Below are 25528 nucleotides of genomic sequence, written 5' to 3' on the forward strand. Positions count from 1 at the left end.
ACCTATTGAAAAACTAAAATACAATACAAATAAGAATGTTTTCAGAAAAATGTACACAAAATGTGTGTGTGTGTGTGTGTGTGTGTGTGTGTGTGTGTGTGTGTGTGTGAGAACTGTTCCATAACTGTTCCATAACTGAGCGCCCCTGAACTTGATAGAAAATTGATACAGACCAGTAGTACAGAATGTTGGTGAACATTGAGAGATAATTTGTAAAAAAAAAAAGAAAAAAAAGTGGCAGGCCGTTTTTTTTTTAAAGTGCCGTTTTCAGACAACAGTGGACACTGGACAGGCGCCGGCGGACACTGCCGACACTTCTGACATACGCACGCGTGCGGGGACACCTCCCCTACAAAGCCACACTCTCGGATAAGCCCGAGAGGTGTAAAAAAAAGTGTGGCGGACCGTCCAGTGAGGTCAGAGGTCAGAAAAGTGCCGTTTTCAGACAACAGTGGACACTGGACAGGCGCCGGCGGACACTGCCGACACTTCTGACATACGCACACGTGCACGGACACCTCCCCTACAAAGCCACACTCTCGGATAAGCCCGAGAGGTGTAGCCACACTTTTTTTTACACCTCTCACCACCTCATGTCAGAAGTGTCGGGACTCGGCAGTGTCCGCCGGCGCCTGTCCAGTGTCCACTGTTGTCTGAAAACGGCACTTTTCTGACCTCTGACCTCACTGGACGGTCCGCCACACTTTTTTTTACACCTCTCGGGCTTATCCGAGAGTGTGGCGTTGTAGGGGAGGTGTCCCAAGTGTCGGCAGTGTCCGCCGGCGCCTGTCCAGTGTCCACTGTTGTCTGAAAACGGCACTTTTCTGACCTCTGACCCAGTGGTGTGTTCTAGTTTTTTTTTAAGGTATACTATGATTATTCCCTGCCTCCCACACGCACGGCATCTGCGAGTCTATAATTAATTAAATGTAAAAAATTTGCACGTGGCCCACAAAAATATTGCATGTGAAAATTTTCCGCACGCTTCGCTCGCGTGTGTGTCTCGCTCTGTCATGTCTGTCTTGCTCTCGTTCTGTCTCTCGTACCACTCTCGGTTCCTTGTTTGTTTTTGTTGTTGGCGCTGCCTGTCTCACTCTTCCGGGGCTTTACCTGCTGGGGCCAGTGTTGCCATGTCCGCGTATTATAAGCGACTTTGGGCTTGTTTTTCTGTAAAGTTTTCTTGTAAAATGTTGGTCGTTGTGGGTTGCGTTTTTTTGGGGCTTGTTTCTAAAGTGTACTTGCTTAGGCTTGCTTCAAAAAATATCGTAGGTTTTAAGTGCTCATGTGGCCTAAGTTGCTTCTTTTGGGCTTGTTTTCATAGAACTGGTTGCTTATTTCTCTCGCAAAATCTGGCAACACTGGCTGGTGAATGAAATCACAGAAGACTCGTCCCTAAACACACTCGCCCCGGGTCTAATCCGGCGGCCTCTGTCCGTGAAATGAATGGGGGCGAGTGTGTTTTTTTACTCTCTCTCGCTTTGCTGCCTGAGCCCTGAGCAGCACAGTGCACGTTAACGCCAGTCAGTCAGCGCCGTCAGTTAGCGTATCAGAGCGTATCAGCGTCTCAGATACGCTGTTTTGAACAGTTTTTGAAGGTGTACGGTGGTGACGAAAAAAAATCTCAAGGTGTACGACGTACACAGCATCTGACGGTAGAACCCACCACTGCTCTGACCTCACTGGACGGTCCGCCACACTTTTTTTTACACCTCTCGGGCTTATCCGAGAGTGTGGCGTTGTAGGGGAGGTGTCCCCGCACGCGTGCGTATGTCAGAAGTGTCGGCAGTGTCCGCCGGCGCCTGTCCAGTGTCCACTGTTGTCTGAAAACGGCATTTTTCTGACCTTTTCTGACCATTTATCCATTTAGATAAATTATTAATGTTTTAAAAACCGTTTTTGTTACACAGAAACATAATGTTGTATAGAAACATAATATGTCGTTTAAATGCTTAATTTATAGTTTTAATGTGCAAATTAACCGTTTTTCAATGGCTCCTTTTTGCTCTAGAGGGTACTCTTATTCTGAAGAGATCGTCCACCGGAAGTCTTATTGTTGCTCCGTTATCGTTGCTGACGGAACACTGCTGTGCTTGCAACTGTCTGTGCTGCAAACGTGTTGCCTCTTGCCTTCGCTCAATCCCACCCCACCCTCTCCGTCTCTCTCTTTCTCACAGACTCTCTTTTCTCACAGACTCACTCTAAAATCTTGCATGCATGCATTATTGGATTAAGGGATGAATAAAACATTTGATGTCCAGGACTAACAACGTCCATCCTAAAGTTTTCCTTCAGTGTGTGAAGAACAGAGTTGTAGCAGCGATGCAGACCGCCATGTTGAAACCAGTGATCAAGTTACACAGAATAGGTGTGTACTGTTTTATTATGTTACTGTTTTATTATGGTAAACATTTAGTCTAATAGGTATGTACTGTTTTATTATGTTACTGTAAACATTTAGTCTAATAGGTATGTACTGTTTTATTATGTTACTGTAAACATTTAGTCTAATATGCAGTGGTGTAAAGTAACTAAGTACATTTACTCAAGTACTGTTGTTAAAGGAGAGGTTCACCCAAAAAATGACTTATTTTCTATCAATTGCACACCCTATGAAGCCTTGAATCCATGGATTCTTTTTTGTTTTTGTCGCATTCCTAAGCTAATAATTTGATTCCCGTCTCCTACCGGCTAATGTATCCGGTAGGAGACACAAAGTAGATTATTTGTGTCTCCTACCGGATATACACACGGTCATCAAATTATTGTTTTAGGAATGCCACAAAAACAAAAATAAATCCATGAAATCAAGGCTTCATGGAGTTTGTAATTGATAGAAAATAAGTCATTTTTTGGGTGAACTCCTCCTTTAAGTATACTTTTGAGGTATGTTTTACTTTACTGGAATATTTCCAATTGTCTGTACTTTTACTTCTACTCCATTAAAGGCTACATCTCAGAGGCAAATATTATACTTTTACTCCACTACAATTAATTGAAAACTTTAGTTACTGGCTACTTTGTAGATTATTATTATTATTATTACAAAACATACATTAACCACGTCAGCCCTACACTTCAAGGGTTAGTTCAGATTTTTTGAGTATTTTCTGTAGGAAATACTTACCATTAATGTAGCGGTTGCAAAGGTATTCATTGATTGAAAAAAAAAACTAGACCCCTCTGTCACATGGTACTAATGTTTGTGTCCAGAATCACTGCGCCGCGGCAGCCTACTCACGCACAAAATATATGACACAAAAATTAGTACCATGTGACAGAGGGGTCGAAATTGAACGAAACCTGCTCTATATGGTAGAAATAGGTCAACAATACAAATGACGCTAGTTTTTTAAATACATTTATTTTTAATGAGCGGCCCCCACCAAATCTACTAATCTACCGGAACTACTTCATATTCATCAGAACCGGACCATAACTCTGACCACGGGACTCGGGCAATCAATTAATACCTTTGCAACCACTACATTAATGGTAAGTATTTCCTACAGAAAATACTCAAAAAATCTGAACTAACCCTTTAAGCTATTTGAAATAGCTGATCTACAAGGTCACAGGACTCACACCTTATGGGAAAGTACAGAGATGTCTTTATTCTATAATGTAAACAGAGAAAATTGATTCAATGTGCCTGCAATATGTTTGATCAGCTTACCGTGCTATGTTTTTGAACAAGAGGGCTGCGAATCCTGCGATATGTCTGCAATATGTTTGATCAGCTTACTGTGCATGCACTATGTTTAAACAAGAAAGCTGCACTATGTTTGACAACGATCTGAACTGCACCTGCATTACTCCCTCCTGGCTCTAAAAATAACCACGTATCATGCGGAAAGTTCATAACTCAAAAACAAGTGTCAGACAGGATATAGTGTGTTTGCGCTCATGAGTTGTTTTGCAGACGAACGTAAAGAAAGGTCGAACATGATTGATATGCAGAAAGCACAAAGGAGAGACGAACACAGAGGATGACTCAACTGCCCACGCCATCTACGCAAGAGTGTGTGATTAACCAGTGTGTGTGGGCCTAACCAATGAGTACATTTCAGTGCTTACTTAGTCATAATAGTCAAGCTATTTTATCTGTCTCTTTAGTGGCCATATGCAATCTACTATTGGGTGGCTGTAGCTTTTAATCATTAAAGATTTGGTTTCATGTCAATGCTTGTACTGTTCTCCCGAAATGTGAATACATATACTTTTGGATTTAAAGTTAACCATTGTCTGTTTACTTAAGCTGAACACTTACCTTTCAGGCAACTGAATAACTACAGCTTTGAATCATCTGCTATCTCAAGAACCGATTCCAACTCTTGGGTCACGATTCGATTCAAAATCAATTTCTTTGATTCAAAACAAATTTAAAAAATCGATTTGATTCTCAATCAAAAAATAATTAATTCACAACAATGATATTGTTTTCATCTGGACTTTAACAGGTATAGCCTAGTTATTGCCAACAGCTCAAACTAAAATGTATATAATACCAGAGAGGTTGCTTGTAAAAATTCTTGGCTTTGATGGAATCTTAGATTAGGTGTAGTTCTATTTGATTGCCTTGATGCAAGTAACATCAACGAGTGTCAGCTGGACAGTGACACACACACCTCAGCTGTGCTGAACTGAAAGTGACAGGAGTTTATTTATTTTCTCCTAAAGCCCTTGAATATGACTGAAGTCATTATAATGTTTACTGTGATTATGGTAAGCTTACATTTCATATCACAAACACCATAGAGTAAAAACTCCTGTAACTTTCATCAGCCAAAAAAAAATAAAGAATCGCGATTTTTTTCATTAATCTATTTTTTCCAACACCCCTAATAATAACTTAGGGTCTCCCACCCTACAATTGGGAGTGGCGTAGTCACATGTATAATGGGAGTACATGGTAACTCCATTTGGTTACAGGAGAATGTTCATTCTTAGTGCCTCTACAACTGTCTGTGGTTGGAAACATGTGTTGCCTTAACTCCATTAAGAACCTCTCACTCCGCTATACAGTTCCGCCATGTTTCCCATTGTAGCCAAACAGGGAGCAGTACTGGCACCGGACATAGGGGGGTTTTCCGGGTTGAACGGGAAACATGGCCACAGGCTGACTAAATAAGCGATTTAAATGGTTATTTCGTGCCCCAACCTACAATATTTTCCACCCAACCAAACCTTAAACATCTGTACGCGTTCTAATCTACCATTAGTTTTTGGACACAATGTATACAAAGGGGTAAACAGCGGAGCCTTGGCGGCCGTTTCACCGATTCTGGGGACATCGACATAGAACCTCATCTCGGAGCTGTATAGCGGAGTGAGAGGTTCTTAATGGAGGTAGTGTTGCCTTATTCCCTCCCTCTCTGTGTATCTCTCTGTATCTCACACACCTGTTCTTCATGTACCAAGTAGTGTGAAGTAGATCTGCTACTTGAATGACACAGGGAGGACGACCCAAAACATATTTGTGTTTTTGATCAACAACATGGAGAGCTTTAATACATGATTTGATGAGAGATGAATAGATCTGAGGCTGCTTTTTATTCTTTGGAGAGAAAAAAATATATATTTTCTTTCTTTTTTTAGATGCAGAGCTATTCATAAAACATTTGACGTCCAGGTCTAACAACATCCATCCTCAAGTTTTCCATCAGTGTGTGAAGAACAGAGTTGTAGCAGCGATGCAGACTACCATGTTGACACCAGTGATCAAGTTACACAGAATAGGTAAGTACTGTTTTATTATGTTACTGCAAACATTTAGTCTAAGTATGTATTGTTTTACTGTTGGTGTTAAGTTTGTAAACGTGTACACAATATATCCCTTCGGGTACAAGCCTGTTCGAGAACCTTGCAAGTCAGGAATGATGCAAGTTGGGAATGCTTGCCACACCCAGTATACAATAGCAATACCGTTGTACTTGTTGTCAGAGTACTCTCTGTAACCATAGACCACCGAAGTCTGACGTAATTTACACATCCTTTGTTTGTCTACCTGGTTCGCAGTTTTCCACCCCCATTCTGAATCCCATAGACGTATTTAATATCGCGTCAAATAAGAACTGTGTTCCAAAAATAAACAAATGACCCCGGCGGTTTTACTCTTATGGATATGAAGCATCAACTGACGGTGAGAAAACGCTAATGTTACTTCCGCCGAATTAGTTACATTTTCGCCAGAAACAGACTGTATCAAATATAAGTGACTGACTATCATAAACGATACAGAACCTCCTCCCTGACAATATCGCAGAGACAGTTTGTTTATTTTTGGACCACAATTCTTATATGAGACGATTCTAAGATGACCCAATGTTATTCTCCATAGCTAAATTACTTTACGAACCTGGGGATGAACGAGTGACGCCAGGACTTCGGTGGTCTATTGTTAGAATACCCAGTGCGGTACCCGTTACCACAGTATTAATGACATTAGATATTACAATCCGATACCGGTTTTGTCTATAAAACGCCTGGTGAGAGAAAGTAAAAGAAACATACAAACATTATATATATCTGCTGTTCGGCCGGAACCAGCTAAATCCAAAATGGTAATTGTTCAGGAAATGAAAAACAAAATATCAATTTTTCAGAAAATGAAGAAAACCTTATATTTTTAAAACAAAGCAATACTGCCTCATCAAACTTGGTATTATGACTTTATATATTATCAGATACTTGCATGTGTCATTATATTATCACCACTTTACCCAAATCCAGTGCAAGTGGAGTTAGGAGGTTTTGTCCATCATTGATAAGAACAGCTGGCAATGGATCTCAAAGCTCACAACACATCACAACGCATTGTGAGCTTGGAGATCAGCTATTTATGGTGAGCGCCATCCTCATATACTATAGATCAAGCTGAATTCTGTACTTAAACTACTTTTATTTTAACATGCATTGTAAACAACCATGGATCTAACTGTTACCACTGTTGTTCTTCTACAGTTGAGTGCAACAAACAATTCTGCCTCAATACTCAATCATGTATTTAACAAAAGCGATAATGGCACACCAACAATAAAAAAATGGCATATAAATACAAAATACATTCATGAAAAATAGAATCTGTAGCCTACTGCACTAACAATAACAACCACAGTTGAATTTACCTATCATATACCTATCAACATTTTATTATCACACTGTTGTGTGTTGTGTGTTGGTGTGTGGTGGGTGTTTCTTAGTGCTTTAGATTGTCATAAAAGCTGTGAAAGTCTTTTGGCATGATCTCCTTGAGCTCTTGGAGATGTTTGAAACAAACTCCTGCACACACTCATTCTCTGTCCATTAACATTTAAAAAGAAAACACGAGCAGATGACCTTTGTGAAGACACCCTTCTCCTCTTTACTGGGGTGACATCTATCAAACCTTGCACATACATTCTCTTCTCTTCCCAGTTTATGTTCTCCCAAAAGCATTGAAAAATCTTCTCCCTGTCTGCCTCATACAGAGCAGAGCTTCTCGAGAGCCTGAGAGGAGGGGGGAGTTGTTTGTTTTTGACGGACAGTTTGAGGGTCCAATGGAGTTAGGAGTTTTCGTCAGAGGCGCTTTTTAATACTTTTCATATGTTATTATTTAAAAAAAAATTACACGGATGTAGAGGGGGTTCAATAGCGTTGATTTATGAAAAAAAAATGAAAAAGTAGTTAGCTGGTCCCGACTGGACACTGACGAATTATATATGTATATATATATATATAATGTTTGTATGTTTCTTTTACTTTCTCTCACCAGTTCATGTAAAATCCTTTGCCCCTTCTATCTAATCTTTACGCAGATGCGAGATACATAGAGTATCGTTTAGAATCCTTTTTGCAAATATGTGTGATAGTATTTCCCTCTACTCCTTTTCACAACTAGATGTGGGCAGTGGCACAACCATCTTGAATTGTTGCGAGACAAAAGCCAGCCTCCTTATTGGTCTAATGGGAATCATGTGACCAAAAACCTTGAAAATGAAAATATGCCCACGTTAAGAGAGAATTAGTGCCAACTGTAAACAGATTATATAAAAAAAACTGGATACAAATGGATAACTTATTTTCTCGCCAATCTACCAATAGATGTTTTTAATGTAGCAAACAAATCTAGTGCCCCACATATTTTAACGGTATGAAACCAAAAAACATGTTCACCATAACCCATTTTTGGTGGGAACCCCTATTTGTAACTATAACTTTCAGGACGGGAACCCCTTTTGGGTTTCCTGTTGCTATGTACAGTATATAGCAACATACAATTGGATACATATTTGAAGTTTTTCAGAAAACTTCTAAGGATTTAGTAGGCGTCTTTAGAATCGGCCTCAGGTCTAAATGGGTTAAGGCCTAACAAGTAAATTGGCCAAGAGTGAATTGGCCGAGTCTACTCCTCCCTTACTGCCTGTTATTGTTGAAGTGGAGTTAATTGATCCTGAATGAATGGGATTCCAATTCCTTCATTCAAGACGAGTCCAGACTGCAGGTGAAGATGAACTCCCCAGACCCAGCCAGGCCTGTTTCTATTAAACATAAGGAACCTGGAGACCACCAGGACCTCAGTGAGTTTCATGCACTCTCTGTTTCTTTGTTTTAATCTGTTCTGCCTCAGCTTTCCATTCTCATGTAAAACTGGGGATTAATATTGATGCCTTTTTAAAAGTAAAACCGACTTTGGACGCAAAGTTAACTTTTAGACCGTGGGCAGTCTTGAAATTGTGAATTTCATTGATCCCCACTCAGGAACTGCATAATCTTTTCACGGTTGACATATCAAATTCTTATAAGTACTGTAAGGGTTGTTTCCAACTCCGATATGTGCGCATGAATGAAAAAAAAAACAGATTTAATGTACATTTTAAGTAGGCAAATATGCAGGGCTACTAAGACTACAGATTTAAAAAAATGTCCATTTTAAACAGGCAAATATGCAGGGCTACTAAGACGTCTCCTTGGCAACCAGGAAGAAAACACCCCGCACCGCACACTAAAACGTCTTTTTTTTAAAGGGCCTCTCTCGCGAAAGGGCCTCTCTGTGTGGAGTTTGCATGTTCTCCCCGTGTCTCCTAGGGTAGATACCCTCACAAAAACATGCAGTAATCCTGGTCACTATACTGCCTCCCCCTGGCCAGCTGGGGCGCCTGATCGAGGGGAAAGGAACTGGTTGGAATAACGTGTTCCTTCCACGCGCTACGTCCAACCAGGGAAACTCTCCCCTGTCAGGTAGGTCAGTTGGCTCTCATGCATTGAAGGAGGCATGAGCTCTGCCCTGGCCTCCCTAGGTTGGTAGAGGGAAGGTAGTGCCCAGGATTACATAGATAATTGGCACTGGGTGTAAAAAATGGGTTACAAAATCGTGGGATAAAAATTTAGAAAATAAAACAAAAAAAAGCATAATATATATATTTCTGACGGACTTGCAACATTTAGGCTACTAATAGATAATTCATAACCGTGTTGGATTACTTTTCTATAGCCAATTATTTTTGCTATATCTCGTTCACTGCCACTGCTGCGATTTGGCTGTTTAACATCAGTGGTAACGTTAACGTTAATTCTTCTAATCTAACAGTAAAGTTTTTACACTGGTAAATGTAACGTTTTAAATTATGCTTTATGTTATAGATGATTGTTCAAATAAATTGACGTACATTGTCTGTTAAAAAAAACATTACAAAACTTTATATACATTTTCTGCAGGTGAGTGGATGTCAGATCAGGTAGAACTTCCCTTATAACCACTAGGACAGATGTTCTATAACATAGCATGTGCCATAGATGCACTGGTCCATGAGAGATGTTTCTATCAGCTTAGGAATATATTTTTTATAATTTCTACCATCATAAGATACAATTGGTTCACTTAAATAAGACATCACATGCTTTCTGATGTCTTGTTTTTCAATGTGCACACTATAACTTTATTGACAGTCTAAAGAGCGCAGAGTATGTTTCTGTCTGGGCAGTATTCACTAGCTGATTAGTCAGGTTGCCAGACGGCCAGGCAGAAACATACTGTGCTATTTAGATAGCACAATAATGATATAGCATGCATAGAAAAACAAGCAAACAGAATACAAAGTGTGATACATCTTTATTTTCCTAAACCTTTTTTTTAAGTGCGCAATCATTAAAACATAGATCTTCATAATCACGTCGACCCATCTTTTATAGACTGCATTGCGTAACACACTCCACTCAGCATTAATGTGGGATGTGCATGCACACAAACAAACAGAAGTTCAAGATAAAACCATTTAAACCGTATAATAAACCTTGAGTATTTTACTGTGCAGTGAACCAAACTATATAAACAGGGTCGCTCAGTAGTGTACAAAATGACGAATGCAGCCTGCACAAACACTTGACAGACAAACATAATTTACCCAACTTGCCCAATACAAGCGTAAAACTTTTCAAGAGAGAAAGACCAAATCACAAATGGTAACTAAACAATCTAAATGCCAAATTACACTCATTGTGGGAAAGGATGCAGTGACTGGAGATCTGGACAGAAATGACACGAGATGGGAAATAAAACAATGAAACCACGTGTAGCAGGGCCAATTAATCACAGCAAGCTATATCTCCAAAGGGGTGCTTATTGATTGGTCACTGCTTAATAGTATCTTAAGCATTTGCAGCTGTTGTGAAAACACAAAATAATTTGCTTTTGGTGAACCTTCCTGCTGTTGCCTCTACAATGTTCTAACATTTCATTAACGTTATAATGATACAATATGAATGTTTAGTATTATAATGTGCTATCATCAACACAGCTCATTCTATAGTCTGCATCCATTGTATCAATTTTCATGAGAATATGTCAAACAATCATCACAAAACAAATATTACCTCTGTTGTTTACATCCACGATACAGTACAGCTTTGATTGGTTTATACTTCGCATCGGGTTGCCAGGTTTGTGATAATCGCTAGTGAAATTATATCTAAGTTATATTATTCTGGCGCAACTTTTGAGGTTGGAAACATTTGATAATGTGTTCATAAACAATTAATCTACACAATGACAAAAAGTAAAAAAAATAAATAAAAAAAAACAGTTCCCTGCTTGGGGATCAACCAACTCAAAAACGAAATGGCCTATCTGTACTTAAAAATAGATATGTGTTTTCTATCTTGGATAACTGTCCTGCCCTGTCCTCAGTTCTTATCAGATATGTGTTTTCTTTCTCAGATACCTGTCCGGCCCTGTCCTCAGTTAAACAAAGACGCTGCGGTAAACAATGTGGAAAAAGCTTCACTTCTATGGCTCATCTCCAAGTACACCAGAGAATTCACACTGGAGAGAAGCCTTACTGTTGTGACCAGTGTGGGAAAAGCTTCGCTCGCATGCCTTGCCTTAAAAGACACAAGATAATTCACACGGGAGAGAAGCCGTACAGCTGTGACCAATGTGGGAAAAAATGTGTCCACAATTCTCATCTCAAATCACACCAGCGAATTCACACCGGAGAGAAGCCTCACTGCTGTGACCAGTGTGGGAAAAGATTCAGTTGCACGTCTGTCCTAAATAACCATAAGAGGGTTCACACTGGAGAAAAGCCTTTCAGCTGTGAAGATTGTGGGAAAAGCTTCAGTCAAATGTCTAACCTCATAAGCCACAAGAGAATTCACACTGGAGAGAAGCCATACTGCTGTGACCAGTGTGGGAAAAGCTTCAGACAAATGTCTCACATGGAATTCCACAAGAGAATCCACACTGGAGAGACACCATTCAGTTGTGAAATATGTGGGAAGTATTTTGCTCGCTCTGAATCATTAAAAACTCATAAGCTCATCCATACCGGAGAGAAGCCTTTCAGCTGTGATCAGTGTGGGAAAAGCTTCAATCAAATGTCTCTACTCAAATCACACAAGAGTCCACACTGGAGAGAAACCTTACAGCTGTGTAATATGTGGGAAAAGCTTCACTCAATCATCTGCCCTGAATCCCCACATGAGAATTCATACTGGAGAGAAGCCTTACTAGTGTGACATGTGTGGCAAAAGCTTCAATGTGAGGAGTCACCTCAGGGTACACATGAGAATTCACACTGAAGAGAAGCCTTATGGCTGTGATCAGTGTGGAAAAAGCTTCACTCAAACATCTGGCCTCGAATGTCACAAGATGACTCACACCGGAGTGAAGTTCTTCAGTTGTGAAGTATGTGGAAAGTCTTTTACTCAGTTTAGATCCTTAAAAAGTCATAAGCGCATCCATACTGGAGAAGACCTTTTCGTTTGTAAAATATGTGGGAAAAGCTTCACTGTGTCTGGATCATTAAAAATTCATCAGCGTATTCATTCTGGAGAGAAACCTTTTCGTTGTGAAATATGTGGGAAGCGATTCATTGAGAACGCAAAATTAAAAATACATCAGCGTATCCATACTGGAGAGAAGCCATTCAGCTGTGAAATATGTGGGAAGTGTTTTAATCAGTCCCCAAGCTTGAAAACACATCAGCGCATCCATACTGCAGAGAAACCATTCAAATGTGAAATATGTGGGATGTGTTTTACTCAGAAAGTAAACCTGAAAACCCATCAGCGCATCCATACTGGAGAGAAACCATTCAAATGTGAAATATGTGGGATGTGTTTTACTCAATCTGGAACCCTGAAAAAGCATCAGCGCTTCCATACTGGAGAGAGCAGCCTGACAGGAGGAACCTGAAGACCATCAGAACCTCAGTAAGTTTCATGATGTCTGTTTCTTTATTTCTCTCAGGTCCATGATGCAATAGTTCCAGTCTAGACTCTAAGCGCACAAGATTATTTGTGCACACTGCCTTTGGTGCCTTCAGTCTATACTATAACTACACAATGCCTTTTACGCATTTACATTTTTTAAAGAAGATTTCCTGGTTAACGTTTTTTTCTCCTCAGTGCATTGACTTAAAGTCATAGGCTACAACAAAAGTGTTGAGAGAATACAATAAAACTGGGCCGGCCATAGCTGAGAAGGTAGAAAGGTCTTCTGGGAAACAGGAGGTTCCCGGTTTGTGTCCCAGCCCTAGTCTATGTGTAGAATTGTCCCTGAGCAAGACACTTATAGCGCTCAGTAGTGATAGGATGGCTAAACGGAGAGGAGAAATGTCATGCATGTCCAAATATACAGTGACAGAAATAACCAAAGGAGTGAGGACTAAATTATAATATTATTAAAACTGGATGCTTGTTGGCTTTTTTGGTAACCACACCCTTTATTTAATAAACTATGTGAAATCGAATAACAAAACTAATGGTAAATGTAGGCTATACAGAAGTGTGCCTATTTTTTATTTTACAATAATTTGAGAGTAGCCAATTACTTTTACCAATTATTTTTAGTCTTCATGCCAAATAATTTCTCCCACTGCTTGCCACTACTGTTGTTCCTAACTGGCTCACCTTCCAGTGAGGAGCCCCCACCGGGAGGACATAGCGCCTGAGTGGTCGTGGTAATCATAGTGTTAACAACCTTCCATTGTTTTCCTTATAGGACCACTTCACCGATTTTCAACCTAACTTCATATAATTGGTCCTTATTAATGCCCATTATATTTTTCTTCTACTCGGCCTGTGTCTCAGAGGAGGGCTGTGGACAGTTCAGAAACAAATAAGGTCAAATTAAAAAATGTAAATAATGTTGGAACTGAAGCGCTATTGCCAACAACACAATACTGTATGTATTGTTGGTTTATTAGACTTTTCTTCTTCTTCTATTAAATGTTCCACTCCATGTTAGTTTCATGCATGTTAACATGTAGAAATGTCCCTGAGGGAGACATTTAACTGTAGATGCAAATACAGTGACAATTGCCACAAAGGAGTGCAGCCCAAATCATAGTGATGATGATGATGATGATGATGATGATTATTATTGTTATGTCTTAACAATAATATGTCTTTTTGTATTAGAGCGTCTGAGTTTGTAGTTTGATCATTAACCTATAGCTGAATTGTTAAAAATGTTAATTATAATAATGCCACCTTTTGGAAAGCTTCCATAGTAGGAATTGTGTGGCGTTGTGACTTTTTCATTCATCGTAATTTGATATTGGAAATTAATACACACTCATTTTCATCTTTCCTTTTACACCATATTAATTCATCTCATGAAAGAGTTTTAATGAAGTTCTTAAATCATCTGATGCATATTCAGTGCATAAAAGTGTTTCATTATTCCAGTTTTATAGTTGTATCAGTTGTGGTGTGTACTGCAGAATATGTTTGTCGTTTGGTTTTCATCGGCTGTGTGACCTAAAGCAGTGGTTCTCAAACAATTTCATTTCAAGGACCCCAACATGTATTTGTATTTGGCCACGGACCCCCATCTGAAAAGGTTTTGTGCCAGGAAACCCAGAAGTGAAGATTTGTGTTTAATACAAAAGTATTCATTTTAAATGGCAGATGTACAAGTTTAAAATGTGGCTATTTGTGGCTATTTTCAGCAACAGCTATTTTGAGCAAATGTGGCTATTTTCAGCAACAGCTATTTTGAGCAAAAGCTTTCTCCACAATAACAGAAAACAGAAAAGACACTAATATAAAGCCCAGAGGGACTCCGTCAACCATAGAGGGGTAAAGTGGTTAAAATGTTGAGGCCGGTGTTAATTTTGACAGTAAACTTTGATATTTTTTTGAAAAAAATCCATTCAGTTTTTGTCATATTTTAGTCTTCTGAAATGCTGTAGTTTTTGCTCTTGTTTTATTTGATTAAATATAACATTTTAGTAAACCAAGTCTTCAGTTGTAGTCCACAAACCTGTAACAGGTTTAGTTTAGTTACAGTTTATTGCATTTTTTAAAAATTATTCTCAAAGATGCATTTTTCAAATGATTTTGATGTGTGTGCCTTCTGCTTCTTACACATTTTGACACTGTTGCTAAAGATACAACTGTCTAGTTAAGAGGTTTCTCATACATGCCATTCAACTTGTGCTTTAACTATATTTCTTTCGTATCTATAATTTTAGTTTTGACATTATTATTACGTCATTATGGCAGTCAGCATTATACATTTTTTAATGTCTTGTTACATTGTATCGTGTCCTCACAGTCTGTGTGGAACATGTCCCACCAACATGTCTCTAAATGTGCCTGTATGAGTGAGTGACAATTCATTAATTAATTTCTTGATTCTTGAAATTACTGCTAAATCAGAGTTTTTTGTTTGTCCTTATAAAGTTGTTCTCCTTTTTTCCCTCTCCCTCTCAGCCCCCACACACATACAGTAAAGCAACTTTGAGTACTATATACATTTCAGGTATTATTATTAACAAAAAAATTATCTGATTGTAAATCAGATTAATTAAGGCAAAGCAGTAGTGTGACACAGTTTGAGAAGCACTGCGGTCTAGCTGCTCTCACTGACATTCATGTGACATTCACTCAGAAACAAAGTGCCTTTAATCACCTATAATCTCTTTGATATTTAAAAAAAAATTAGGAATGTTATCATATGTAGTTGAATGTTTATTAATGTATTAATGTCTGTATTTTGTAGTTTTTATGTTTGGAAACTACGGATGGAAATTAGTCAAATCCAGCATTAAAAAAAAAAAAGTTTTATATAAAATTATGTTGTATGTATTGACTGTTCATTAATATGCTTTGACCCTTCCAAATAAACAAATAGTCAACTAGGATCATCTTATTTTGCCTTTGTAGAAGCAATTGATACGTCTCTAGTATTTAGTGTTATTTCTCCCAACACAATGAATCTCTTTAATAAACAGAAAATGCATTTTCAGGTCGGGATACCAATTTTAGCCAATCAGGATAGAGAACTCAGACAGGATACAGATACAAACGAGTGCAATTGGAAGTGATGACCCAAAGAAATGAGCAGACACAATTGGAACTGGAACACTATAAAAAATTAAGCTGATAAATGGGTAATCTCTCCTGATTGGCAGAAATGTTGTAACCCAGCTGAACATGTATTTTCAGTTTGGAGAGACGGAGAGACCCATGTTATTGAACAACCACTTAAATAGCAATGATTACTATCAGAAAATATTGCTTTAACCATTAACAAAAAACGTTTTGTTTTAACCAAAATATTTCACTAACCCTGCCTTTAATCCCTAACTGTCCCCAAGCTGAAATTTTGAGATCTGAACGTTTATGTAGATGTACAGGTTGTAAATGGAGAAAGTGCAAACACCAGGTTGAAGTTCATCCATGACGGTCGTGACCAGGGGTCATCAATATATCCGTACACGGACAAATGTGTCCGTGGCAAGACTTGGCCTTGTCCGTGGCTAATTTTAGATTTTTAGTTTTTTACATATAACATAATGTTGTAATCTTTATCATAAGACCCAATTACTGAATGTCAGTCTCCAGGTTTTCTGACAATGATTTACTATGACACTATGTATAGCATTAGGAGTCCACTAGGACAGTGGTTCTCTAACTTTTTATGTTCAAGAACCCCCATAACCATTTGGTTCCATTTGTTATGTAAGGTTTTGTAAGGCTATAGCTCTGTGTTTCTGGTAATGTTATTGTCGGCTCACTTGTATGTCCATGGCAAAAAATCTATTTAAATCTCCACCACAAACCAGCATGGCGATGAGTGACCCCTGGTCATGACAGACGACCGTCATGTGAACCATGGCTATAGTGGTTAACGAACATACTAACTAACGTTCAGGACCACAATGGAAACAAGCCCTTAAGGCTTTTTGTGTTATCCTTTTAGCATCACTGTATAATCATATCACTGTACTATCTGCAAACTGTTAATAAAGTATTCAATCAATCAAACAACGTTATAACCGTAACCAAATGGACCCATTTCACCATCACATCCTGGACAGCAGGGGGAGCCACTGAACCATGTGAAATAATAATGCACACTGTAAATATCACACTTTCTCCTGTCCTGTAGAGATGCACAACAATATAAATGAAGTTGTTTTTTCTGGGTGTATTTAGGCTGAGTGTCCAAATGCAGAAGAGTCTGACAGATGAAGCTCCGATCGACAGAAACTGTCTTTATTGAAGATTAGGGGTCAAGGGTACAGGGTCAAGAAGAATAGATGGCAGTGCAGTATCCAATCCAATCCACTTTATTTATAGAGCACATTTAAAACAACAGCGTTGAACCAAAGTGCTGTACACTCAGTAAACAAATATAAAATACCATGAGTAAAATAAACAATAGACAGGGGGGAAAAAACACATCGGGTGCAACACATAGACACATTGCCTAACGGAAACAGCAACTCTCAGTCTGAATCATCGAAAGCCAAGGAGTGCAAGTGAGTTTTCAAACGTGATTTAAACACAGGCAAGGTAGCAGAAGATAAAGCTAAATAATAAGCTTAATAATTTACCATTCGACCTAAAACATCTTATATTTATACTATTACTACTAATCTATGTTTCCAAATATTGATGATAACCTCCTACAAATGTTCTAGAATATACTTAATAATAATGCATGCCTGGAAAGCCAAAGGTCCCAGGTTCAATTCCAAGGTTCAAGGTTGTACTTTATTGTTACATCTTGTGTACAGGTACATAAGAGTAAAACTTATTTTGGTTTGGCTTCCTTCAGACAATGCAGCAGCATAGATAGTAATAACAGAATAATGATAGAAATCGTGAAAAGATTTAAAGAAAAGAGGCCTCTGCAATGTGTTGAAGAGTCTCTGAGCAAGACACATAACCCCTAACTGCTCCCTGAGAGCTACAACCAATGGCTGCTCACTGCTCCAGGATGGGTAACATTTTCACATGTGCATTGAGCAAATATACTAAAAAAAAATCAAATAAAAAATATATAAAAAAGAAACACCCCAAGGAGTGGGACCCAAATTATTATTATTATTGTTATTATTATTATTATTATTATTATTATTGTTATTATTACCCTTATTACAATTATTACTATTATTATTATTATTATTATTATTATTATTATTATGTCACCCTAAGTCAAAATAAACATTAGTTCTGTAATGTAAAATCTTTTTTGGCATGGCATAGCAACAAACCTAGCTTTGGTGTTGTGACCTGCTGTATCACGGCTTTTGTTATTAGTCTGTAGGCTCAAGAATGTGAGCACTATTTCAGTCAAAGAGGAACGGTACAACAACACTTGCCGGGTGCACGGCTCCAAACGTTCAATAAAAGAAAAATGATGCCATCACTCACATTATGTCCTTCAATTGGTACTCAGTTGATTGGTACGTCATTGATACATCCTTTAAATTGGTACTAATTTAAAGGACGACTTCACCCATTTTTAACCTATCTTCATATAATTGGTCCCCACTAATGCTCATCATAATATGGTCCTATTCACTCTGTGTGTCAGAGGACGGCTGTGGACACTTCAGAAACCCGCCTACCAGTGACATCATCGATGGGGAATCCAAGCTAATAGAAACTGCAGGCTTTCTATTCCTGGAAAGTTAGCATGCTATAATGGAAGCCATTGTTCTCATGTTATTAAAAATCTATATTTAAAAAAATTATCTTATTTGGAAAAAAATATATATTTTTTTAAAATCATTTTATCATGCACATTAGTGAGGACCAATTATATGAACATAGGTTGAAAATGGGTGAAGTCGTCCTTTAAGTGTAGGACGGCAACAGCACACGGACATGTCTCGGCACTATGCCTAGCGTTCTCTGATGAAGGTATAGTGTCGAAACGCATCCTATAACCATAAATAAATGGAGTACAGTATATTTCCAAATAGTAGCCCGGGCGTTTATACGCAAAATTTATTTGGACCCTATAGGTGTTTAAAAGGAACCAGGCGACAATTTGCAGCAGGCTTTTATTTATTTTTGCACCGGCCTGCACCGGGCATTTGGTTACAGTTCCAATTAGGCTAAAGAACTGTTGGGATTTAGAAAACATTTTTGAATCGGCTCAGGTCTTAATGGGTTAAAAGGAACCAGGCGGCTATTTGCAGTAGGGATACTATTTGGAAATATACGGTACATGTTGAAGGAAATATCGTGCAGTGCTGGCATCGTTTTTCTTTTATTAAACAGAATAACTGATTTATCTTGATATGGGGTATCCATAATAATGAAACATTTTGTTTACATTGATTTGAACTTCTTGGAATCAAAAGAGCCACAGCTGTGCATGGTCTTTCTCCTCCGGAAAAATGTGAGACCCCCAAACTGGCTCCGGTCATTGACTTTGACTGAGGTCGTTATATAGCCTAATCCAAATAATAGCTTAGGACAAGGGTCTTCAACCTTTTTCAGGCTAAGGACCCCTAGCGGGGAGAGAGATGAAGCAGGGACCCCCGCTAGTAACTCTGAGGACCTCCGATTGAAGACCCATGGCTTAGGAAATCGCATGTCCTGTTTATGAGAATTCCTCGTGATTCAGATAATGAGGTAAGGATAGATAGAACTGGTTTTAACTGGTGTTACTATAATGTTCACGTCAAATCTAATGTATTCAGCTATGATTTTCCTATGTGGTTAATAACCTAATGTATAGGCATGCACAATATAAACGAATGCATATGGTGATGACATGAACACAACTATTATAGTAGAGATACACACTAATAATAGACAAATACATTCTGAATCTGAAGCTTTATTCATAGTAGCCTACAATTTTGTCACTTTGATGACAGGAATTGATTTTCAAGTTTAGATCATTGTACTCCTTTTCTACATAATAATAAAGCCATTAAAGATTACATTACAGAACATTACATGCAAAAAATGTTTTCAATGAATTCAAGAAATATTCAAAACAGGAAGAGATGCAACATTTTTTATTGAAGGGCAAAAGAAGAAATGTAAAATAAATAAATAATTAGTGATCTACAAGCTGGTGGTGCTATATCACCTTGTTTTGTGTTTTGGCCTATATGAACTGTACAGTATATCGTACAAAAAAAAACATCATGATATAATGCCCCATAAAGGCCACACCTATTTAACATGTTCTTCAAAACACACTAGACTTGGTCCAAAACTTGTGAAATAAATCGTTGAACATTATGTCTGAGTCACGTGATCATAAAGATTATATGTCTGAGTCACGTGATCATAAAGATTATATATGTGTGTGTGAGTGTGAGAGAGGTCAAGTTGAACTAGATTTTTTTACCAAGATCGTTGAGGACATGAGGAACTTTTTTTCAGTGTTGTTTATTTTATATATTTTATTTAAAATGTGGAACCCTTACTCTGTGAAATCACATAATCACAGACCCCTTAGCTGAGAGAGAAATTAAGCAGGGGTCCCACTACATATTGTATAACATTGTGTTGCAGATTAAACTTTTAAATAGATTTCATAGACTGCTTCATAGACTTGTTTAACAGCACTATCATCAGTGTATGTTGGAAGTGTATTTTCAGATATTTAACCACTTGAACCGTCAATACGTTACTTAGTCTGCTCTTTTTTTCCTCTACACCAAACCTATTTGCCAAAAATAGCCGATCTAGAAGATCACAACGCCTCACGCTTGTACCTCTCCTATTTTTGTTTAATGTTCCACTCAGAATAGGGATGCTAGGGTTCAAGTGGTTAATGTAAGAAACATGATTTGACGGCCCCCCTAACTCTGAGGACCCCCGAGGGGTCCTGGACCCCCGCTTTAGACAGTTTCTCACTTTACACATTTTTTTCTGGAAGATTAGCTATTTTAATTATTGGTATTACACTCGTGTGTGCGCGCGCGCGCGTGCCAGTAATTGCCTGTGCTTGCAGACATGTGTTGCCTTCACTCAACCCCCCCCACCCTCTCTGTCTCTCTCTCACAGACTCACACATGAAATCTTCATGTACCAAGTAGGCTAGTGTGAAGTAGATCTGCTACTTGAATAACACAGACAGGACGACGTTGTTTTGATCAACAACATCGAGAGCTTTAATGCATTATTGGAATAAGAGATGAATAAAACATCTGACGTCCAGGACTAACAACATCCATCCTAAAGTTTTCCATCAGTGTGTGAAGAACAGAGTTGTAGCAGCGATGCATGCAGACCACCATGTTGAAACCAGTGATCAAGTTACACAGAATAGGTATGTACTGTTTTATTATGTTACTGTAAACATTTAATCTAAAAGTGTTGAGAATTCCTCAAGTTATGACAGACGACGACATATTAAAATAAGAAGTATCAATTTATTAGAGGAGCCATGCAATAGCAATACATATCGGATCTCCTTGGCTTGGTAGCTGCCCAGGGGGAGTCCATCGCATCAATATATACACACACAATTGGGTCATCACATGTCCAAAAGACAACCCCTCGGATCATTGACTGGAAGTGTCATGACAGCTGTACGTGTTGTTGTTGTGGAACAACACTTATCATAAAATGTCATGATGACAGAAGGATTATCAGATAGACAGAAAACACTAGTATTAAATACTAGTTCAGTCAGACAACTCTTAGATTGGATTAGAATATATATTTATTAGCAATATATATTTGCAAGCTTGAGCATGGTATAGAAACAAGAGGAAGCATAGTTTGGCGTCAGGCCTCTGAATCCATTCATTCCCTGTAAGGATAACATTTTAATGAATGTTACATGCCAATTAGCATTTACAGGGAATGAATTAAACCCCCATGGGAATCTAGAAACAGAGCCTACAGGTGGATGCCGGGGAGGCGGGTGGGATGACTTTCATGGGCAGCAGCAGGTAGGCAGCGAGCAGCGGTAGCAGATCTCAGCAATAGCAGCAGCAGCAGCAGCAGCAGTGACACACGTCAGCTTAGCAAGACAGGGAAGCCAGAGTGAGCAGGTAACAGAGCAGTACCTATAACCACCCGATCAGGAGGAAAAGTGCATGTGACCTAGTCACCTGATCGGTTGTCCCAATCCCTTGAGTTGCCTGGCCTGAACTAGCTCCATAAACTGCGCCTCATTTCAGTCAGACAACTCTTAGATTGGATTAGAATATATATTTATTAGCAATATATATTTGCAAGCTTGAGCATGGTATAGAAACAAGAGGAAGCATAGTTTGGCGTCAGGCCTCTGAATCCATTCATTCCCTGTAAGGATAACATTTTAATGAATGTTACATGCCAATTAGCATTTACAGGGAATGAATTAAACCCCCAAAACAGCAAGAACCCCCAAAACTGCTTGGGAGCACAGAGCCTGACGCCGGACCAACCATCTGTGAGAATGGTGGAGCTCCATAACTTGATTCTTACTAACATGTTAGTGTTCCTCAACATTACATTTTTTAAGTTTACTTAAACAAATGCTGCATGCATCCATGTGTTCAACAAGCCTGATGAATCCAGGTACCTGCTGATCCCTGAATTCAGGAGTCCTAGACGATATCCTAATATGGAGTCCACAGCTGTGCCGCACCAAATCGGATTCGAAGAGGACATTCTATATTTATTTCTTTTTCAAAGAAATCTGCTATATATATATATATACACATATATATATAAATGAGTCATCCTATGATGAATGATAACTATTGTTTATCATCCATAATAAATAAAGTGTACTGACTATGTGTGTAAAGACGTGCTATCTTTACTTAACATCTGAATCAGTACTATATATATATATAATATATTAGCCTGACTGTATAGTCATAAATAGCCCAACATTTTTAAAACCCAACATATTAAATAGCCCAACATTTTAACGCCATGAAGTCACCAATAACTAAATCCCCAGCAATCCACCCGAGTTGTAATTAAAGCGAGCAGCATTTATTGAATTAGCGATAGACCAGCGAGAGCGCTCATACTCATGAGCTTTTAGCCTGCAGAATGTCATCCTTATTAACCAATATCTACGTAAGCTCCTGAGGACCATTGCCCTATAGATTTAAGAGAAGCGGAAGGACAAGCAGCGCTGCAGGTGTTGCTACACCAATACGGAGGATGGAGAAAGCCCACAGCTTGAGCAGATCTCGCAGCTTTGCAGTGAACCAGTTCAAGTTTAGGCCTACAGATGGAGAGACAAACACAATGTTATTGCAATTCTGGATTAGCCCGGCCATCCTATGACCAATTTAACCCATTTTGGGTTCATGTTGCCATTTACCGTATAGCAACATGCATTTTATATATATATATATATTTTTTTTTTTTTAACTATTTGAAGTTTCCAGAACTTAGTCAGATTTAGAAGGAGATTTTAGAATCGGCCTCGGTCTAAATTGGTTAAACGCCATGTGGCGCATATTAGCAACATAGCAGTTGATGCAGAAAAATACGGTATACAAGCTTAAATTATAGCTTGCAGAGCTTGACGCAGATTATTAGACATGTGAATAATATTAACTAACGCCGATATCCCTCTCCATCCATAGCCTAATATATTTAGCACGAAATGCCATCTGTTGCAAGTCTGGATCGGCCCAACAGAGCCAGACGGTTGGCAGAATTGATTTAGCAGAGTTTTAACAGCAAGCTAGGCAGCTCAGTAGATGATGCAGCATAGGTGCCGAGAAGACATTGAGAAGCCCACATCTCAAGCGCTCTCTCACGCTGCCTTGAGAGCCTTGTGCTAGCCCGCACAGTAGATGATGCAGCATAGTGTTGAGAACATTGAGAAGCCCACATCTCAAGCAGCTCTCTCACGCTGCCTTGAGAGCTCACAGTGCCGCCAAGAGCGTAGGTAGCTCAACCTGGAATCTAGAACCAGAAGCAGAATTATCCTTGCAATTACCATGGTAAGCCACCCTGGACGAGATGACGCCGTTATAAACCGCTGGGACAGGAATTTACTTCCTGAAGCCACTCACACATCCCCGGTGAAGCGTGCGTGCTTCGCTTGTGGATGTGTGGGGACGCATGCTGCACGTCAATGTGCGAGAGTGGCCTCAAATCCTGACACAGTCAGTCGCACACCGCAAACTGCTGGTTGCGCTGCAACACTCGACACCAGTGATGAACACACCGTGATGTGGTGCTAAATATGCCGTGAGCATCCCACTCGGCGGATACAGCAGCGCCTTTTATACGGGGACAAATACTTCCAGTCACCCAGCTTTTGATAAGCATGAGACAAGCAAAGAGCCCATCAACATAGTGTAACTATTGATAACAGGAGCAGCCAGCATCGGAGTCCCTCTTTTATCCGTCCAGCGAAATATGTCGCGGCAAAATATTATTATATTTTTAATTTTATTTAATTGGTGCACACCAGCCAACATGGACAAATGACTGATATCTTGACTCTACTGAAGCCCCACTATCTATCCTGTTGCAAACTTTACTTCTGAACTCTTGATGCTCCTAACATGACAACATCACTTGGCAACCAACTTTTCTATATACCATGAACCTCCCATATGGAAGCAAGCATGCCGTGTTTAGCTTGTGCTACGACAATCCAGAGCTATCTACATAAGCATGCAGAGTTAGCTTGTGCTACAACCAATTTGATAGCTTTACGCATGGGAAGCAAAACATGCTGTGTTTAGCTTGTGCTACCAACAATCCAAGCTTCCACATGAGAAGCAAACATGCAGAATTAGCTTGTGCTACGAACAATCCAAGCTTCCACGTGGGAAGCAAACCATGCTATGCTAGCCTGTGCTACAAACGATCCAGAGCTATCCACGTAGCAAGGCATGCTGAGATAGCTTGTGCTAAGACAATTCAAGCTTCCACGTAGGAAGCAAACCATGCTATGCTAGCCTGTGCTACAAACAATCCAGAGCTATCCACGTAGCAAGGCATGCTGAGATAGCTTTTGCTAACAATTCGGCCTCCACGTAGGCAAACATGCTGTGCTAGCCTGTGCTATAACAATCTAAAGCTTCCACATAAGAAGCAAACATGCTGACTAGCCTGTGCTACAACAATCTAAAGCTTCCGTACAAGAAGCAACATGCTGTGCTAGCCTGTGCTACGACAATCTAAAGCTTCCACAAGAAGCAAACGTACTGTGTTAGCCTGTGCTACAACAACTCTACCATGCCATTTTTCCTACTCTGCAATTAGATACCAGTTATAGCTATACAAGAGGTAAATAACTATAGCCACCATCGGCACATGGAGATAAATCATCCCTACCCCTATTATCTGTCCATAAATAAATAACACGATATAATGCCGGTCTGCACAACTACAGACTGCTTAAAGCATAGAATGAGCTATGCACATCCTTACAACATACTCGCAGCCTTCTGATTAAAATACTGCTAAATGATGATTGAATCCGAACGGACCCGTAACCTATAATATTTAACCAACTAGACTTGCACATTTATTAATCCTACACTGATACTTGCATGCATTATTGCTGCTTTACTCACATTTGCAAATCGCAAGTAAGTTCATAACATTAATACTTTTATAAATATAATACTTTAATTGCTGTGGCTTACTATAATTACTTACCATCTTATGCCATTCAGCCTGATTGAAATGTATTTTACCACGCAGACTACATAAAATGATAAATATAGAGACTACAATTCCCAGTTTACACCAGAAAATCAACCAATCATAGAGTAGACAGCTGAATACGGAACAAAGCTTACCCTTTTATCCCATAACGTAATAGTTCATTCATTCCAGCCCAGCGCCGAAACAGAACATC

The 25528-nt window shown here is 39.1% G+C and overlaps 1 protein-coding gene across 3 annotated transcripts in view; it reads left to right on the plus strand.

The window, feature by feature from the left end:
- Window positions 1-2183: 2183 nt before the first annotated feature.
- LOC308094128 (uncharacterized protein) overlaps window positions 2184-25528 on the plus strand; it is a 67703-nt gene continuing 44358 nt past the window's right edge. For 2 of the 3 annotated variants that reach the window (XM_080440597.1, XM_080440596.1), the window contains exons 1-4: window positions 2184-2365; window positions 5596-5736; window positions 8463-8555; window positions 11192-12687. In XM_080440597.1, coding sequence (XP_080296723.1) covers window positions 2251-2365; window positions 5596-5736; window positions 8463-8555; window positions 11192-11991 — 1149 coding nt within the window. In that variant the 5' untranslated portion in view covers window positions 2184-2250 and the 3' untranslated portion in view covers window positions 11992-12687. The remainder of the gene's footprint in view (window positions 2366-5595; window positions 5737-8462; window positions 8556-11191; window positions 12688-25528) is intronic. The other variant, XM_080440598.1, reaches the window with a different exon arrangement.

This window comes from Gymnoscopelus braueri (assembly GCF_963280865.1).
Source record: "Gymnoscopelus braueri genome assembly, chromosome: 10".
Classification (NCBI taxonomy): domain Eukaryota; kingdom Metazoa; phylum Chordata; class Actinopteri; order Myctophiformes; family Myctophidae; genus Gymnoscopelus; species Gymnoscopelus braueri.